The sequence below is a fragment of the Natrix helvetica genome (genome assembly GCF_964273705.1).
Source record: "Natrix helvetica genome assembly, chromosome: 11".
NCBI lineage: Eukaryota > Metazoa > Chordata > Lepidosauria > Squamata > Natricidae > Natrix > Natrix helvetica.
Genome location: NC_138562.1, coordinates 9320793 through 9340111, shown reverse-complemented (window position 1 = coordinate 9340111; position 19319 = coordinate 9320793). Strand labels below are relative to the sequence as shown.

The window sequence follows — 19319 nt, the reverse complement described above, 5'->3', positions numbered from 1 at the left end:
GTCAGAATGCAGTATGGCAGGAAAACTCTGCCAGCTGTCGGCAGTTCGATCCTGACTGGCTCAAGGTTGACTCAGCCTTCCATCCTCCCGAGGTCGGTTAAATGAGGATTCAGATTGTTGGGGGATAATGTGCTGACTGTCTAAACTGTTTAAGAGTGTGTTACAAAAGCACTGTGAAGCGGTATATAAGTCTACGTGCTATTTCTACGCCCCTCTCTGCTCTCGGATGTGGCAAAAGTGATCAATCTATGGATCAAAATGTTTTCATTAGCTTTATCAGAGTATAGCATACAAAGAAAAATGAAAATAATGGGAAACTAGGCAAGGGAAAAAGGGAAAGTGTGGGGTAGAAGGAGAAAAAGATGGAAAAAAGGCGCTGACCTCCGACTCTTTTTAGCACAGTAGTAGACAATAACATTACAACCTCAACTGTTTACTTTTCTACAAGAATATATACTAACTGGTATCTATAACAACGATTCCACTATCAGCAAAATCAAAGTTAGAGTTTCATTTTTCATGAAAAGGGATTGATCTAAAACGGCTTTGAAAGAGAGAAACTGACAGATCAATAGTTTTATCCTCAGCTGGTTTGGTGAGCTTTGGGTTCAGAGGGGGTATTCAGCAGGTTCTGATCAGTTCTGGAGAAGCCGCAGAGGAAATTTGGAGTAGTTCAGAGAACCGGTAAATATAATCTCTGGCTGGCCCTGTACCCATCTATTCTCTGCCTCCCGAGTCCCAGCTGATGGGGAGGGAATGGGGATTTTGCAGTATCCTTCCCCCGCCACGCCCACCAAACCATGCCACGCCTGCAGAACCGGTAGTAAAAAAAATTGAATCCCACCACTGTTTGGGTCCCATTCAGAGTCAAGGGAGGCAGGGAAAGGTTAAGTCCGTATTTCTTGGTTTAAATATTTGAAAGGTATATCTTGCATTTTCCTGCACTTTAATGTTGATGGCTGCCTTGAGTGTTCCATTAACAGGAAACCAAAATAAACAGGATGCTAATGGGAAGAAAGAATAATAAAAGATTCAAGTTGTGGGCTTTGCAGGGTAGGCTTTAGAAGCAATAAAAGTTTGGTTGGCAAGGAGCCTGCGTTGTTAATCACGGCTACAGGAGCAAATGTAGAAAACATTCCAACATAATGATTCCCCCCCCACATACACAATCTAGGAAAATAACAGGTTGGATTGCATGCATGAGGGTGACCTTGTGAAATCCAGTGTAAGTCACCTGAATAAACTACGGGGCTGTGAAAATACCTTCTGTCCCTTAGCAAACAAATGTTTGAAACCCATTGCTCTCTCTCCAAACTGGCATGCTCTGGATAATTTCTACCTCCTACTATAAGCCAACAACAATCCTCTTTCAAGTATTACAACATACTATAGACTTAGACCCAGAATAACTTGACTCTCGCTTTAAATGTACACTGATTGGCATATATTAAGTGAAATTTTGCTGTCCATTGCTCTCAAAGGGTCTCCAGCTCTAATATACACTAGATACAATACAATAGCAGAGTTGGAGGGGACCTTGGAGGTCTTCTAGTCCAACCCACTGCCTAGGCAGGAAACCCTATACCGTTTCAGACAAATGGCTATCCAACATCTTCTTAAAGACTTCCAGTGTTGGGGCATTCACAACTTCTGGAGGCAAGCTGTTCCACTGATTAATTGTTCTAACTGTCAGGAAATTTCCCCTCAGTTCTAAGTTGCTTCTCTCCTTGATTAGTTTTCACCTATTGCTTCTTGTTCTACCCTCAGGTGCCTTGGAGAATAGTTTGACTCCCTCTTCTTTGTGGCAGCCCCTGAGATATTGGAAGACTGCTATCATGTCTCCCCTGGTCCTTCTTTTCATCAGACTAGACATACCCAGTTCCTGCAACCGTTCTTCATATGTTTTAGTCTCCAGTCCCCTAATCCTCTTTGTTGCTCTTCTCTGCACTCTTTCTAGAGTCTCCACATCTTTTCTACATCGTGGTGACCAGAACTGAATGCAATTGTTCCAAATGTGGCCTTACCAAGGCATTATAAAGTGGTATTAACACTTCACGTGATCTTGATTCTCTCCCTCTGTTGATGCAGCCTAGAACTGTGTTGGCTTTTTTGGCAGCTGCTGCACACGGCTGGCTCATATTTAAATGGTTGTCCACTAGGACTCCAAGCTCCCTCTACCATACTCCTATTGAGCAAGGTACCACCTATATTGTACTTGTGCATTTCGTTTTTCTTGCCTAAATGCAGAACCTGACTTTTTTCACCATTGAATCAGGGGTGTCAAACTCGATTTCATTGAGGGCCACGTCAGGGTTGTGCTTGACCTCAGTGTGTGTGTGTTTGTGTGTGTGTGGCCAGATCACTCTGCCGGAGAAAACGGCCTCCCGAGCTCCGTTTTCGGCTGCGACAGCCTCCTGCAGGCCTCTGCCAGCGAAAGTGGAGCTCAGAGGGGTGGGGGCCCATGCAGCCCTCCCAGCCTTTGTTTTTGCTGGCAGTAGCACCGCGGGCCGGACATTTGCTGTTCCCAGGGTAGCTCCATGAGCCAGATCTAAGCACCGGCATCCATCCCACAGGCCTTGAGTTTAACACCCCTGCACTAGATAAACATGAGGAGGATATAAATAAATAAATAAAAAAGTATGCACATACCCACATATATTATATATGACACAGAGAAACAAGACAGTCTAGTTCGGATGCAAAATGAATCTTGTGAGTTTACCGGACGGATGGCATAGGGTACAAAGCTGTTACAGAATCGGGTAGTCCGACTAGAAATAACTTCCAAAAATACAGCATGCTAGGATATTTTTATTTGCTATATAGCAGGGGTGTCCAAACTTGGCAACTTTAAGACTTGTGGACTTCAACTCCCAGAATTCCCCAGCCACCTGGCTGGGGAATTCTGGGAGTTGAAGTCCACAAATCTTAAAGTTGCCAAGTTTGGACACCCCTGCTATATACGTTTATATCTAAATGCAGGACGCGACCTATTTTAGTCCTGTTTGTAAGGGAGATTCAGCTGACAAGAGCATGAGTGGCCCGAGGTCATCCAAGGAGCTTCTGTGGTTGAGGAAGAACGTGGACTCTTTCATCCTTATGACCGCTGCAGAATCCCCATACTCAAAATTTCTGTTACCGGTTCTCCAGAACCTGTCAGAACCTGCCGACTTTCATCCCCGAGCGTCTCCTACTATTTCTCTACTTTTGAGACAAACTGCCGTAGGAGCGCTGAAGCTCTTTCGCCACCTCTTCTTTGTAAATCATTGATCTCTGTTGGCCAACTTCCTGGTTGGCTAGTAAAACTGTGACTTTGGCTTCAGAGCGAGGAGCGAATCTAGGGTCCCCATGGATTACTCAACCACCCGGCATATCACGTCCCATCAAGGACATTTCTCATCACGCTCACCTAATTGTAACCTAAAAAGAATTCAAGAGCGACAATGCAAAGAGGGAATCGTTCTCTTGCCTTCTTTGTGGAATGATTAGAATTAGAAGAGCCAGCAAAAAGGAGAATTTTTACGGCAGGGGTAATCTACGACTTTCTGCTTTCTGAATTATGTCCTTGCTGCCACAGGGATTTTTTTTTTTTTACTGGATTTTCCTGTACAACAAGTGTAAGTGAACACGGGAAGATTGGGAAATTGGAGGATTAACAGGCTCTGCTTGTTACTGCTGTACAGAAATCTGGATTCCATGAGCAAAATGCGATTCAAAACATATGCGTAGAGAACGTATCCAGAAACCGCCAAATCCAACACATCTCATCCCAACTATGAAGGGTAACTTTTGAGTCCAGAAAGACGCATTTCGCTTTAAGGTGCTCCTCTTCATATGAGCGGCTCAGGGGCTAAGTCGCTGAGCTTATCGATCAGAAAGATCGGCAGTTCGAATCCCTAGTGCTGCGTAACGGAGTGAGCTCCCGTTACTTGTCCCAGTTTCTGCCAACCTAGCAGTTTGAAAGCACGTAAAAAATGCAAGTAGAAAAGCAGGAACCACCTTTGGTGGGAAGGTAACAGCGTTCCGTGCACCTTCGGCGTTTAGTTTAGTCCTGCCGGCCACATGACCACAGAGATGTCTTCGGACAGCGCTGGCTCCTCGGCTTTGAAACGGAGATGAGCATCGCCTCCTAGAGTCGGGAACGACTAGCACATATGTGCGAGGGGAACCTTTACCTTTACTCATATGATTTGGTCTTGTCTTGCTTTCGATCCTAGCATATGGCTTGGGACCAGGTTATCTGAGGGACCGTCTCCTGCTGGTTACATCTACCCGACCCACCAGAGCGGGGAGGCAGGGAATGCTAAGGGTCCCATCCCCCAGGGAGACACATCTGCTGGGGACCAAGAAGAAGGGCCTTCTCCATGGTGGCTCCCTCTCCCTGGAACATCCTTCCCACGGAGATTAGGATGGCCCCCACTCTAACACTCTTCCACAAGGCGCTGAGGACCTGGTTCTGCCAGCGGGCCTGGGGAACCCAGAGTGGGATGGAGCCCTTTAAATTGCTCGTGTGATCTGCTGTCGCCAGGGTGGGGATGGGGTGATTTTGTATTGTATTAATTTATTTGATTCTTTTTTGTTCGTTTTTATTGTTTTAAATGTGGCTTTATATTTAGAAGTTGCCTTGAGTCGCCATGGGTGAATAGGCGGCAATATTACATTCAATAAAAAATAAATAAATAAAAACACAGGTAGTCTTTGACTTTAAATCCTTGACTGACTTACAGAGAAGAGCAACCAAGTTGATTAGAGGACTGGAGACCAAAACATACGAATAATGGTTGCAGGAACTGGCCCTGGCTAGTCTAGTGAAGAGAAGGACCAGGGAAGACAGGATAGCAGTCTTCCAATATTTGAGGGGCTGCCACAGAGAGGAGGAGGGTCAAGCTATTTTCCAAAGCACCTGAAGGCCAGACAAGGAATAATGGATGGAAACTAACCAAGGAGAGATTCAACCTAGAAATAAGGAGGAATTTCCTGACAATGAGAACAATCAACCCATGGAACAGAAGTTGCCTTCGGAAGTTGTGGGAGCTTCATCCCTGGAGCCTTCAAGAAGAGATTGGACTGCCATCTGTCAGAAATGGTGTAGGGTCTCCTGCTTGGGCAGGGGAGATTGGACTAATGACCTACAAGGCCCCTTCCAACTCTGTTAATCTATAAAAACTTCTGCTTTAAGGTGCTCCTATTCATATGATTTGGTCTTGCCTTGCTTTCAAATCCGAGCATATACAGGTAGTCCTTGACTTACAACAGTTCATTTAGCAATGGTTCAAAGTTACAACAGCACTGAAAAAGGTGACTCATAATAGTTTTTCACAGGTGCGACCATTGTAGCATCTCCATGGTCACGCGACTCACATTTATAACGGTCGCAGTGTCCTGGAGTCATGTGATCCCCTTTTACGACCTTCCGACAAGCAAAGTTAATGGGGAAACAAGGTTCACTTAACAACCGTGTTACTGATTTAAGAACAGCAGTGATTCTGTTTTACAAATGGGATGAGAAAAGTCATAAAATGGGGCAAAACTCACTTAACAAATTTCTCACTTAGCAACATAAATTTTGGGCTAAATTGTGGCCATACGTTGAGGACTACCTGTATTAAATGCAATCTTGGGAATAGAAATAGACTAGATACGGTATAAATGCAATGTCAAAATCTATTTCTAAAATATGAACTGCATCCTTGTAAAAAGATCTTTGGAAAAGAAATAATTTATGTAATAAATAGAAAGACTTTTATCCTGGATATCAAGCAATGGATTCGAGGTATGATCTAAAGATGATAAGGTGAAGCAATATGTTTTTCACAAGATCTGGAGAGCATCAGATGGAATTCCATATTGGTATTACTCATACATTATATTTTTCCCCTTGTGTTAGATTTGGTTTATTTTAACTGTCCACACAATGTAGAATTGCAGAAGTTTCTTGGGATGAAAAGTGAAACCTTTTCAAGGAAAAACAAAGTCCTTTCGAAAAAGTCCCTTAGGCTACCCACAATGTACATAAATTCTTTTCTCACTGTGCAATTGCTACGTTTGTAATGCAGTTGCTTACATTCCACTATAAAACATATTTAACAAACGTAAACATTCCTCCCAACAGGTACACACCTAGCCTTATTCAAATATCTTGACTTAAGGGTTTGGAGCCGGAGTTCCGGTTCCGGCGGCAGCGGCGACGGGCAGCTCTTTGCCCGCTCCGGCTCTCCGGTGGGCTTCCCCACTCCTTGGGGGGCACAGGACACCCCTCAGAGGGGTCCTGCCGGAGGGGCGGCATCGCGGGGAGCTCCTGCATCGGCGGCGGCCGGCGGGAGGTCTCTCGCGCGCCCAAGGCACCGGGGAGCTAGATCGGAGGGCGCCTCGCGTTTCTGCGCTTCGCGCCTCGCTAAAGCCGTCGGGAGAATGAAGCAAGTGAAGGAAGCAGCTGCGGTGCGGTGAGGCTGCTTCTCTCTTCATGCCCTATTTTGCACAAAGAACTAGTTAGCTTTCTTTAAATAACTTTCGGAGTATTCTGGAGGCGCGGCTGGAGGGAGGGGGGTTTCCCCCCCCCTTGGATAAGCGGCGAGGAATAATCTTGCTCTCAGCCCCCGGGGAAGGAGGAGGGGGGAGAGCCAACGAATGAAGCCTCACCCAGGTTGGATGATTTTCTTTGCAATTTAATTTCACTATTTACTGAGATTTGAGGACCTTTGGAACTTTTTAAAACTTTGATATGCCTCTGTGCCCAAAACTGGCAGGGCAAGATGGCACACTTCCGTTGTCTTTATGAACTGTGAAACCTGACTCCACCTTTAAAATTCAGGCTTCCGGTCTTTGTCTCCGTGTCTCCCAGAGGAATCTCTTGTGGATTGGTCTTTTTGAACTTTCTAGGGGAAACCTTTCATCTATTGCCAGACTTATTAGAGAGATTCTCTTCTGCCTGGTTCTTCTGCTCCCGGACCTCACCTGGCTACCCTTCTTTTCTAACTGTTTATCTTATATATGGACTGAACTTCTAATGTTATAAAGGATGGCATCCAAAAGACCACCTCCTGGGAAATCTGGCTTTGACACATCTGCTCCAACATCTGTAACATCCAGTCCAGCCACACAGTCCAAGATAACAGAACTGATGCAACCTAAGACTATAGAGATGGACTTTCAACAAATGCTTCAACAAATTTTACAGGGCCAGGAGGAAATCAAGAAACAGTTAAGGGAAATGAAAGATGAAATTAAAGAAAATCAAGCCCAAATTTATAAGAACTCACAGAGACTGGATCTTGTGGAAGGGGGGGTGGAGGAGGTGAGGGGGGGGGTGGAAGCTGTGCAGAAAGGGAACAAAGATCTTGACATCCAACAGATGAAATTAGAATTTGAGAGAATGTCCTATTATCTTAGATTTCAAAATGTTATAGAAGAAGATGGGGAAAATATAAGGGACATCATGACAAACATTCTGGCTGACTACACACACAAAGAAAAACAACAGATGGGGTGGGATATAGATCTGGTTTATAGAGTGAATTCAGCTTACGCTAGAACACACAATGTACCCAGGGAGGTTCATATTAAATTTCTTAGAAAAAGCACAAGAGATGAAATTCTGGGTGTACAAAGGGGGCAAGCATTGATATATCATGATATGGAGATAACCATTCTGAAGCAGATCCCTAAGAAGATTAGAGAAAAAAGAAAAAATTATTCGCAATTAGCGAATAAATTATACCAGAAAGGGGTGTGGTTTAGATGGTTGATGCCTGAAGGTATGCTGATATTCTGGGAGGAGACAAGAATTAGAATTAATTCACCCATAGAGGCGCAGGCCTTTATGGAAAAAAATAAAACATTCCTAGAGAAACCACCAGATACCACAACGGACACGCAGGACACGGGAGGGGCCAGAGCTCTGCCAGTGGAGGGAGATGGGGCAATAGCAAGAAGACTCAGATCACAAAAATAAACAAGAAAATCATATTATTATAAACTGACCGAAAGTGAAAATGGAATTATATTTGGATTTTATACTGTAATGTTTAATTTGATTGAATTTAATAATAGAACTAATATGCTGACTGTAATCAATTATATACTAATGCATTATATTAAATGTATACTATGGGTATGGAGGGAGGGGGGCCTCACACACTTTGCAACTGCCAAAATTTGTATACCTGTCCATTTACCCTTTTCCCTATAAATCTTGAAAAACCAATAAAATTTTATTATAAAAAAAAAAAAAAAAAAAAAATATCTTGACTTAAGTTTCAGAGTTGATCTCTCTGCATAGCTCTGCTACCTACAGCAAGCAATGACCTTGAGAGGTCTTTGGTGCTCTCTGAGCTTAGATTTTTCCTTGCAGATGTTTCATTAACCAAACTAGGTAACATCATCAGTGCTAGAAGGGAGTAGGAGAGGAAGAGGAGGAGGAGTACTGTGGGGTCCTTGGGGGTCTCTGAGCTTGGTTTTTTCTTTTTTAAATATTTTTATTACGCAGTTTTTTGAAAAAAAAACCTTTGTTTCCTTCTATACAACAATTCCATATCAGTATTCCAATGAGCTACTCTATACATGTAATTCCAGTGTTTTTATACATACAAATATATTCATTTCTTGAGTTACAGCCATTCATTGTGTGTCGTTTCCATGCATACATATTACTAATTTCTAACTCCTATATCTTCTTCGTTTAATCTTTCCTTAAAGTTTACACCTGTCTTCTAACCATTTATACCATTCATTCCATACCTTAGAATAATCTGTTTCTCCTTTATCTCTGATCTCTTGGATGATGCTATCTATCTCTGCACACTCCTTACAATAATACAATACAATAGTAGAGATGGAAGGGACCTTGGAGGTCTTCTAGTCCAACCCCCTGCCTAGGCAGGAAACCTTATACCGTTTCAGACAGATGGCCATCCAACATCTTCTTAAAGACTTCCAGTGTTGGGGAATTCACAACTTCTGGAGGCAACTTCTGTTCCACTGATTAATTGGTCTCACTATCAGGAAATTTCTCCTTAGTTCTAAGTTGCTTCTCTCCTTGATTAGTTTCCACCCATTGCTTCTTGTTCTACCCTCAAGTGCCTTGGAGAATAGTTTGACTCCCTCTTCTTTGTGGCAACCCCTGAGATATTGGAACACTGCTATCATGTCTCCCCTGGTCCTTCTTTCTCTTAAGCTAGCCATGCCCAGTTCCTGCAACCGTTCTTCATATGTTTTAGCCTCCAGTCCCCTAATCATCTTTGTTGCTCTTCTCTGCACTCTTTCTAGAGTCTCCACATCTTTTCTACATCGTGGCGACCAGAACTGAATGCAGTATTCCAAGTGTGGCCTTCCCAAGGCACCTTATCACCTTTTTCTCTGATGGAACAAAATTATCCTTCCATTTTTGTGCATACATAATTCCGGCTGCCATTATGATATGTAAAATTAGATATTGTGGGTTCCCCCCCAAAAAAAGATTTCCCTGTCAATATGCCCAATAAAAATAATTCCAGTTTCACCTCTATTTGCTGCTTGGTTATTTCTTCGAGCCATTTTATTTAATCTATTCCAATATTGTTTTACTTTTGGGCTTAGTTGTTTTGTTGTAGATGTTTAATTACCCAACTAGGTAACATCATCAGTGCTGCAAGAAAGCAACCAAACTCAAAGAGCACCAAAGATCTCTCACTTCACCTACAAATATTCTCCTTTATTGGTAACAACTTTGAAAGGAATCGATCTTGGGAAAACACAGTACTTTCTAATGATTGTATGAGTTTTTAAAGAAACAAGTACAGGCAGTCTTTTTGACTTACAACCGCAACTGAGCCCAAAACGTCTGCTGTTAGTTTTGCCTCGTTTTACGAGCTTTTTTTTTGCTGCAGCTGTTAAGTAGAATCACTGCGGTTGATAAGTTGGCAACCTGGTTGTTAAATGAATCCGGCTTCTCCATTGAACTTGGCTGGTGAGAAGGTTGTAAAAGGGGATCAAATCACCTCGGGACACAGCAACGGTCGTAAGTACGAACCAGTTGCCAAGCATATAAATTTTGATCACAAGGATCATTGGTGCAAAGGTTGTTAACTGTGAAAAATGATCCCAGGTCACTTTTTCCAGTGACGACGTAATTTTGGATGGTCACTAAGCCATCACCATCCTCTTTTAATGACCCCATAATCCCTTGTGGGGTGGAATCTGGGCAACTGAATGAAGCTGAGTGTTTACTGGCCGGATGCCCTTCCTGTCGCCAACGCAGAGTTTTGTTCAGCAGATATATTCTCAATTGAATGATCAGTAAAATGAATCATTGTAATTCAAGGACTATCTGTAACCCATTTAGAAGCTGGGATGCACGATAATTCTACTCGGTTTGCTGCCTCTGAGATGGGCCCTCCTTCAGAGTTGCAGTCCATTCTCCGCACACATTTGGAGATTACAAGATCTGGGAAATCTGGCCTAAATTTATGGGAGGGAGGAGGCGAATGAGTGTACAGTTTAGTCAGTAAACCATAATTTACGGTTCCTTCTAATCTTTCGAAACCTCAAAGAAAATTAGCCCTCTATGAACAGCAAAATCCACAACCTTCAATGCTTTCAATCTAGGCTGCCTCAAGGGTTGCTGGAAAATTAAAAGCAAAATGCAATCCATTTTGCGGTTCCAAGATATTTTAAGTCGAGGGGGAAAAAAATGTAATTACTGGCCAGATGTTCAGCAGGCTGAATAACAACGGAAAAAAAGATGTGTACCCTGACTAATTTTACTGCAGTTTCTTATATTGGAGTTATTGCTTCGGGTCATTTTATTTTATTTTTTAAATATAGAATTATATCGAACACTTTCAGCTGGAGAAGTTGTCATTTTTCATTCCAGTTAATTTCTTTTTTCATCGAGAAAATATTTTGACAAGTCACAGGCCAAGATGTCTTTAGATCTTGCTGAGCAATAAAATGATGGCTCAAAAATCATATTATGAGCTTTCCCAAACGATGGTCTATATTCTGTATTGGATGGTTACTCTTATTTTTTTAATTACAACTTCCAATTCGGCAGCTTTATAAACCTAACAAACTATTTTTTTTTCTCATTTAAAGTGCCACAAGTTGTTTTTGAAACCCAAGTATTGAAATAACTAAAAATCAAGGGACTACTAATGTCTATTTAAGCATCCTTTGTGAAAATTGTTAGGCGTTCGGAAGACAAAACCCTCCCAAACGGCTAAACAACTATTGATAAAATTGTCCTAAATACGATGAGGCTCTTCAAAGTCTAACCAAAGGCAGCATCTTGGTTTCTTGGTGGTATCAGGTCAGTTGTAGGCAGTTGTTAAGTCTACAAGATAAGATTGTCTGCCCAAGTAAAATCTAAATTAGGTTTTGGTATGTCTTGGTACCTAGTAATTTTGGCTTCATTACTGCCCAACTTCTAATTAAGGCGTACTTCCAATCAGAGGCTCCTATTAGATTAACGTGAATAACTTTTGAGTTTCTTGCTCAAGAAGAGGCGTCTGCTTCTAGCAGATATTAAAGGAGAAACTATTACCTAACACTAGGATCGGTACAAAGGAAAATATTTTATTGATCACATTTTTGCCAGTCAGGGCTCAAGCCAAGAGGACTTGGTGGCGATAAAAGCGGCAAAACGGCAACATTTTTCCACTATTATCGCGTCCGCAGATAACCGCCCAGCCGCCCTGTTTAGAGTGACCCGCTCCTTGCTTAATCAAGGAACTGGGGAAGACCCCTTGCAGGGTAGGGCTGAGGAATTTGTTAAGTATCTGCAGGATACAGGCTTGGACTCTGACTTGGTAGATTCGGGCAAGTCGACGGGGATGAATCTTGTGGAGACAATCTGGGATGAGTTTGACCCTGTGACCCCCGAGGGCATGGACAGGATTATGGGGAGACTCAGTGCTGCCACTTGTGTGCTGGACCCGTGTCCCTCTTGGTTAGTTTCGGCTTCCCGGGAGGTGACATGAGGCTGGCTCCAGGCGATTACCAATGCTTCATTGAGAGAGGGGTTCTTTCCCTCCGCCTTGAAGGAGGCGGTGGTGAGGCCCCTCCTCAAGAAGCCTTCCCTGGACCCAGCTTCTTTATTTATTTATTTATTTATTTCGATTTAGCCAACTTTAGCCAACTATCATCCTGTCTCCAACCTTCGCTTTGTAGCAAAGGTTGTCGAGAGAGTTGTAGCACATCAGCTTCCCCAGTACCTGGATGAAGCTGTCTACCTGGATCCGAGCAATAACAAGAGAAAACATGGGATAATGGAATAATGACAGACTGCAACTTCATATAAATATGTATTGCTATTAGAAATATATAAATTGGTTGAAAGTAATGATGATGATTATTTTTTTGAGTTTGATTTGTATTAGAATGTATTATACCCAGGTGCCACACAGTTCACACATTGATAAGTTTGCACAAAAATGAAAAACTTTTTATTAGAACTTGTAAGCCAATTGTTCAACAACCCATCATTTTCCCCCTAGTTTGAGGTCCCCACATATGATAGGCCCTACTCTCGTGATCCAGAGTCACTCAGCTGGCTGTGGACCATGGAAACCTTGGCACAGTGCATCCTTAGAGATGGGGGGGAAAAAAGCAACAACAACAACCTAAGATACCTCCCAGTTTGCTCTGTTGGACTGAGATTCACAATCCAGGATCTGATCAGAGTTACGGCTTTAAAAATGTGTATGAATTTTTCTGCCAGTAACGTCTCAAAAGAATTTGAAAGCATACAATGAACCCCGTTAATAGAAACGGTGACAGTTCACAAAGATTATTAGGTGCAAATGGGAATACATACTATTTCCATAGCAAGGAAGATTAAAGCAGGAATGGTTAAATGGATTATTTTATTTGAGGAGGAAACTATATTCTCGGTTGGATATCACTTCTGGACTTTGTGCTTGTGATTAAAGAAAAAAATGAAACTTTGACTTTGTTGATCCGAAAGATTTGTCGTTATAGAAATGGCTAGTTATATATTAACGTATGAAAGCAACAAGTTGAGGATGGAATGTTTTTATCTTGTACTGAGCTAGGAAGAGTGGGAAGTCAATGCCCTTTTTCTTTTTCTTTCTCTCTTTCTTCCTCCCTCCCTCCTCCCTTCCTTCCTCCTCCCTTGTATCTCACACCCCCTTCTCCCCCCTCTGTTTCTCTTCCCTTAATTCCCTATTTTATTTCTTTGTATTTTATATAATAAAAGAAATAAACATTTGGGGAAAAATGTCTATGAATCTCTCCCATTCTTCTCTACCTCACCGACATCCCAACCAGGACCTGGGCTGCCGCAGTTCAGAGAAACCCCAATCACAAAGAATTAAAGAAAGAAAAATGCACAAAACAAATATAAACAGAAATCAAAAGAAGAAGAAAATAATAACAAAGCGCCAGGAAAATTCTGTTCCTACAGCTAATTGGACTTAAGCTTTTAATGTCAGGTTTCTGTTACATTCCTACCACGCCTGGCTTGTCATTAACCTCAGTTCCCGGAAGGGACGAGGCAGCTGTTGCTGACAAACAGCAGGGGACTCCAATTTCCTTGATTCACAAGTGCAGGAAGGGAAAGTCTGCGTTTACAACTTCTTCATTGAATTCCTCAATTAACCCAGGTTTGGGCCAAGAACATCACCCAGGCAAAGTCTGAGTGAATCCCTCCTGGATGGCTCTAGAGGCATGTGTGAACGCAAGGACATGAGCTTGGCTAACCGGCAATGCCGGAAAAACATAGGAAGAGGATGTCCTTCAGGATAGGCGAGGGCTGACACGCAACACGCACACACACCACCGACCTGCAAGTCTGACTTAAGCGGAGTACACAAAATTATCTGCTACAATGTCCTACCTGTCAACAACTACTTCAGCTTCAACCACAACAATACACAAGCACACAATAGATACAAACTCAAGGTAAACCGCTCCAAACTCGATTGCAGAAAATACGACTTCAGCAACAGAGTGGTCAATGCCTGGAATGCTCTACCTGACTCTGTTGTTACACCCTCAAACTCTCACAGCTTCTACCTTAAACTGTCTACCATGGACCTCACCCCATTCCTAAGAGGTCTTTAAGGGCCGTGCATAAGCGCACCAGTGTGCCTACCCATCCCTGTCCTCATCTTCCCTTGTATTCGTATCCATTTCGTGTATTCAAAATCATGGCTATACTTCTATCTGTTATCTAATTCATGCTTGGTGAAATAAAATAAACAAATAAAAATAAAATAAACAAATAAAAATAAAATAAAATAAAAATAAACAAATAAAAATAAAATAAACAAATACAAATAAAACAAACAAATAAAAATAAAATAAACAAAAATAAAATAAATAAATAAAATAAAATAAACTCCCCCCCCCCCTCTTCATTGACCTACGGCTTCCTCAATTAACCCAGGTTTGGGCCAACAGCATCACGCAGGCAAAGTCCGAGGGAGTCCCTCCTGGGATGGCTCCGCGGAACTCAGCCCGAGGCACGTGGGAACGCAAGGACACGCGTTTGGCTAACCCACAACTCGGGGGAGAAAAAAGCAGCTGGTCCTTCGGGACAGGCGAGGGCTGACACGCAACACATACACACACAAGCCACCGACCCGCAAGCCTTGGGAGAAAGTTAAGAGACTAAGAGCAGAGAAAGGGGGGGGGGTCTTTTGAGGAGGCAGCTTTGTTGCCCTGCCCGCGTCCGGCGCCTCTGGGCCCTCGCTTGGCCCGCTAACACGTGTCCGCGCCTTCCCACGGGGCTCACCTTGACGCGGTGCACGGCGAAGTCCCCCTGGGGAGGCTGCTGCCCCCAGACGGCGATGCCCTCGCGGTTGTAGCGGCTGAGCCAGCCCAGCTCCGTCTCGCACTCCGCCTGGAAGGCGCGGAAGGCGGCTTCGTCGGGGAGCCGGACGGGCTCCATGCGGGCGCCCAGGTGGGAGGCAGAGCCAGCGGCCGGGCGGGCGGCCGGGCGGGCGGGGCGAGGCAGGTGCGGCGCCGGGGCAGGTGGCGAAGCAGCAGCAGCAGCAGCGCCGAGGACGACTGCCGGGCTCCCAGCACACCGGCCGGGGCCGACGGAGCGCACGGCGGGCAGGTGAGGCGCTGCCGCTTGTGCCGCTTGCGCCGCCGCTTGGCCCCGCCCGGGAGCAGCGCCCGCTTGCCTGGCCGCCCGCCTCCGCCTCCTCCTCCTCCTCCTCCTGCCGGGGCTCCGCGGCTGGGAAGGCGCTGCTCTCCGCCCCCGCGCCTCCCGAGGTTTCCAAGGGCGGCCGGGGAAAGGACTCCGGCCAGGACTGTTGAGACGCCGGGCGCGTTCCGCGATGGAAGCCCCCCCGATGCAACCGCCGCGCGCGCGAGGGAGGGAGGGAGGGAGGGAAGGAAGGAGAGAGGAAGAGAAGAAAGGGAGGGTGAAAAGGAGGAAGAGAAAGGAGGAGGAAGAGGAAGAGGGGGGAGGAAAAGAGGAAGAGAGGGAAGAGAAAGGGAAAGAAAGAGGAAGAGGGGGGAGGAAAGGAGGAAGAGAAAGGGGGAGGAAGAGGAGAAGGAAGGAAGAAGAGAGGGAGGAAGTGGGGGAAAGAGGAAGAGGGAGGAGGAAAGGAGGAGGAGAGGGAAGAAGAGAAAGGGGGAGGAAGAGGAGAAGGAGGGGAGAAAGAGGGAGAGGAGAAGGAGGGAGGAAGAGAAGGGGGGAGAAAAGGAGGGAGAGGGGAAGGGGAGGAAGGGAGGGGAGGAAGAGGGACGAAGACAGAGTGAGAAAAAGAGTGATAGAGAGAAAGAAAGAAAACAAACAACTATCAGTAAAGTTTGGAAAACTAAGCCAGAAATATTTTTTGAAGAAAAAAATGAGTGAGAGCTGGAGGACAATTAAAAAGTAAAAAACAAAAAAGAGCCTGAAACATTACAGATAGTCCTCAACTTAAGACCACAATTGAGCCCAAAATTTAGATTGCCAAGTGCAACATTAATTAAGCGAGTTTTACCCCACTTTATGACTTTTGCCACTGTTGTTAAGCGAATCATTGCAATTGTGACGTTAGTGAGTGTTTGTTAAGTGAACCTGGCTTCCCCACTGACATCAGTTCACAAAAGGGGATCACGTAAGCCCGGGACACTGCAACCGTCATAACTATGAACCAGTTGCCAAGCGTCTGAAATGTGATCCCGTATCCGTGGGGATGCAGCAACGGTCATAAGTGTGAAAAACAGTCATCGGTCACTTTTTTTCAGTACTGTTGTAACTTTGAGTGGTCACTAAATGAACTGCTGTAAGTCGAGGACTGCCTGTTTTGAGAAAGGAAGGAGAGAGTAGAACAGACTATTTTATTTGGATAGGTGTGGTTAGACACACACAAAAACATTGCAAAAAAGAGAAAATAACTTACAAAAAAGAGAGAGAAAAAACGTCCTTATTCCCCTGCGGTTTCTTGCCCGCCTGTAAAATATTTATTGGGGTTGTTTGAAAGCCAAAGGAGGGAGAGGAGGTGAAAAACTCCAGCTTTCTTTCCCCCCCCTCCCCTGCAACTCTCAATTGGGGCTACGGAGCACATGGATTTTTTAAAGAAATGCACCCTGCTTATGCATCGTCTGGTTTCCCCATCCACACGCGTCACAGTGCCGTAAAAGCAAAGGCAAGTTGTGATTTAAAAAGCCATAAAAATCCACTCCGGAGACGGAGAACGTGGGCGTGAGAAAAACCAACCACCACCAAACCAGGCAAGCTAGACACGTTTTGCAAAAGGTCGAAAATAGTTCCACCTGCTCTTGGGAGGCGAGGAGTTTTTGCTAGAAATTTCATTCCAAGATTAATTCCTCTTGGAGTTGCTCCTGGGAGAAGGAGGACTGTCTGTAAACGAGGCGGAGCTGTGGGGTTGTCTTGTTGAAAAGCTCTTTTTGGAGCAGCTTTTCGTTGGAGCCAAGGGCTTTTCTGGCAGAAGAGAAACGGCCACAAAGAGAACATGTGCAAAGGCCGAGTCCCAGAGGGGAGGGGGGAAGTTTTGCTTGGGGGAATTTAACCCTTCCGCACACATTTCCTTGGGCAGGGCAGGCCAATTTCCTACCTGCTTCTCCATTGACCAGATAGGAAGTGGCAGGGAATTGGCAGCAGTGGGTAAGATAGGCCCGTGATGGGGAGCCTACGGCGCAAGTGCCAGACGTGGCACGGTTGCAGGAACTGGGTATGTCTAGTTTAATGGAAAGGACTAGGGGAGACATTATAGCAGCGTTCCGATATCTCAGGGGCTGCCACAAAGAAGAGGGAGTCAAACTATTCTCCAAAGCACTCGGGGGTAGAACAAGAAGCAATGGGTGGAAACTAATCAAGGAGAGAAGCAACTTAGAACTGAGGAGAAATTTCCTGACAGAACAATTAATCAGTGGAACAGAAATTGCCTCCAGAAGTTGTGAATGCCCCAACACTGGAAAGTTTAACGAGATGTTGGATGTCTGAAGTGGTGTAGGGTTTCCTGCCTAGGCAGGGGGTTGGACTAGAAGACCTCCAAGGTCCCTTCCAACTCTGCTATTGCATTAAGCTCTCTCTGTGGGTACGTGCACCATTGCCAGCTGCTCTTTTGGTTTCCCGCTGGTCTTCGCAGGCACTGGAGCACCAGAAAGCGACTCGGAAATGACCTGGAAAAACAGCCTGAAAAAAGCCCCCAAAGTAGCTTGTTTTTCAGGTACTTTTCAGGATGGTTTTTTGGCCATTTTTTTTGGCCAAAACAGCCTGAAAAACAGGCATTCATGTGCCGGCTGGCTGGTCTTTGGGTTTCCAGCACTCGCATACTGTATGTACACATGTTCCGGTTTGGGCAGTTGGTGCCGAAAAGTTTCGATATCACTGTTACAGGCAGTGTTTTTTTGAACCTTGGCCACTTTGGATTTTAGCTCCCAGAAATTCCCAGCCAAGAATTTTGGGAGTTGAAGTCCACAAGGTTTAAAAGTGGCTTTAAGTTGAGAAACTGTCATAATATGGTAAGCCAAATTATACATAAAAGCTTTGGGTCAGTACTGAGCCAGGAATCAGAGCTTTAAACGGATGCCATGCACGGACCAAATTCTGGATGTCTCTAAATGAAAGGATTAATCTCTTAAAAATTAGCTTTATCTGCTAGTGATGGACCGATCAATAAATCCAATGACAGATTATACTAGAAGATGCTCCATCGATGGATCTCTCTGTTCTGGACCTCTCCTTGGGCACATTTGCTCAAGAGATGGGTGATGGGTATCATCAAATATGACATTGCTGTATAATTTAAATTAGCCCCAAGGTTTGCCGTGGTGTTTTCCAATTTTTAAGCTTCAAAGACACATTTCTAGTATTGCAGTTCATTTGCTTGAAAACAGTCTTGTTATTGAGATCATGAGCCCTTCGCATAACCTTGGAAAAGGGATAATACAAAACTCTCCTGAATAATAAAAGGAGAAATAAGGTAAATCTGACAGGAATTCACACCATCACTGGGTTGTTTTTTTTAGCACACACAGAATACCATGGCTGTGCAACTTTTCATTTGTCTTTTCTTCAATTTTTGCCTGGTCCAATAAACCTAATTGCTCAATTACAGATTTTATACATTTGGCCAAACTTATTTTACTACACTTGAGCTGCCCTGTTGAGATAATTCACATGAATGCTTTAATTGCACGCATCTGTTAGGCCAGCCAAACTTTTGATAGTGACAAACTCTGGGGGAAATAACACAGGATTACAAAGTTGTTCAAACCAATTTTTCTGCCGATTGAGATGCAAACTCATTACACAACATTTATTCAAAGTCTTGTGTGGAACCCAAAAAACAAAAGAAGGTGCCCAGGGCAAGTTATACCAGACCCTCTTGAAAAGCTATAAATTATCTTCTTTGATGAGCGAAAGGCCACATCTGTGTGTTTATTCCAAGCCTCTCCCATCTAAAATTGCAGTTACGGTGGATTATGAATCTGCAGTTACAGGGCCTCCAGATAAAAAAGGATACACAATCATATTTTCGTTCGCTTGCACTGCTGCTGGGAAATCAACTTTCACATTAACCACAAAGGAGATGAGGGAAATGAGACTACGACTGGTAGCCCAGTGCATGAAGAAAAACGGATATTCCGGGGGATGGGGGGAAAAGTTAATGTTGGATTTTATCCTGCACGGTTTATTCAATCTATTATCAGATAGCGGTGTAAATTTTCCAAGGGTATCCAGTTTCCAAGGGTATCTGAAGCTACAGGGAACTACCTAGCCTCAAAACCTGCAAGAGGATGAAGTATTAAAAAAATGTTACTTATGGCACAGAATATTTGTAGCTCGGGATTGAGGAGTGGGCTCCTTGGTGCTCTCTGGGTTTGGTTGCTTTCTTGCTTTCACCACTAGATTTGCT

General features: G+C 44.2%; 1 protein-coding gene across 1 annotated transcript in view; it reads right to left on the bottom strand.

Annotated features, from left to right (window-relative positions):
* Positions 1-15260, bottom strand: part of LOC309397799 (START domain-containing protein 10-like) — a 28485-nt gene extending 13225 nt beyond the window's left edge. Inside the window, exon 1 of the mRNA XM_081964150.1 lies at positions 14732-15260. Coding sequence (XP_081820276.1) covers positions 14732-14887 — 156 coding nt within the window. The 5' untranslated portion in view covers positions 14888-15260. The remainder of the gene's footprint in view (positions 1-14731) is intronic.
* Positions 15261-19319: the final 4059 nt, after the last annotated feature.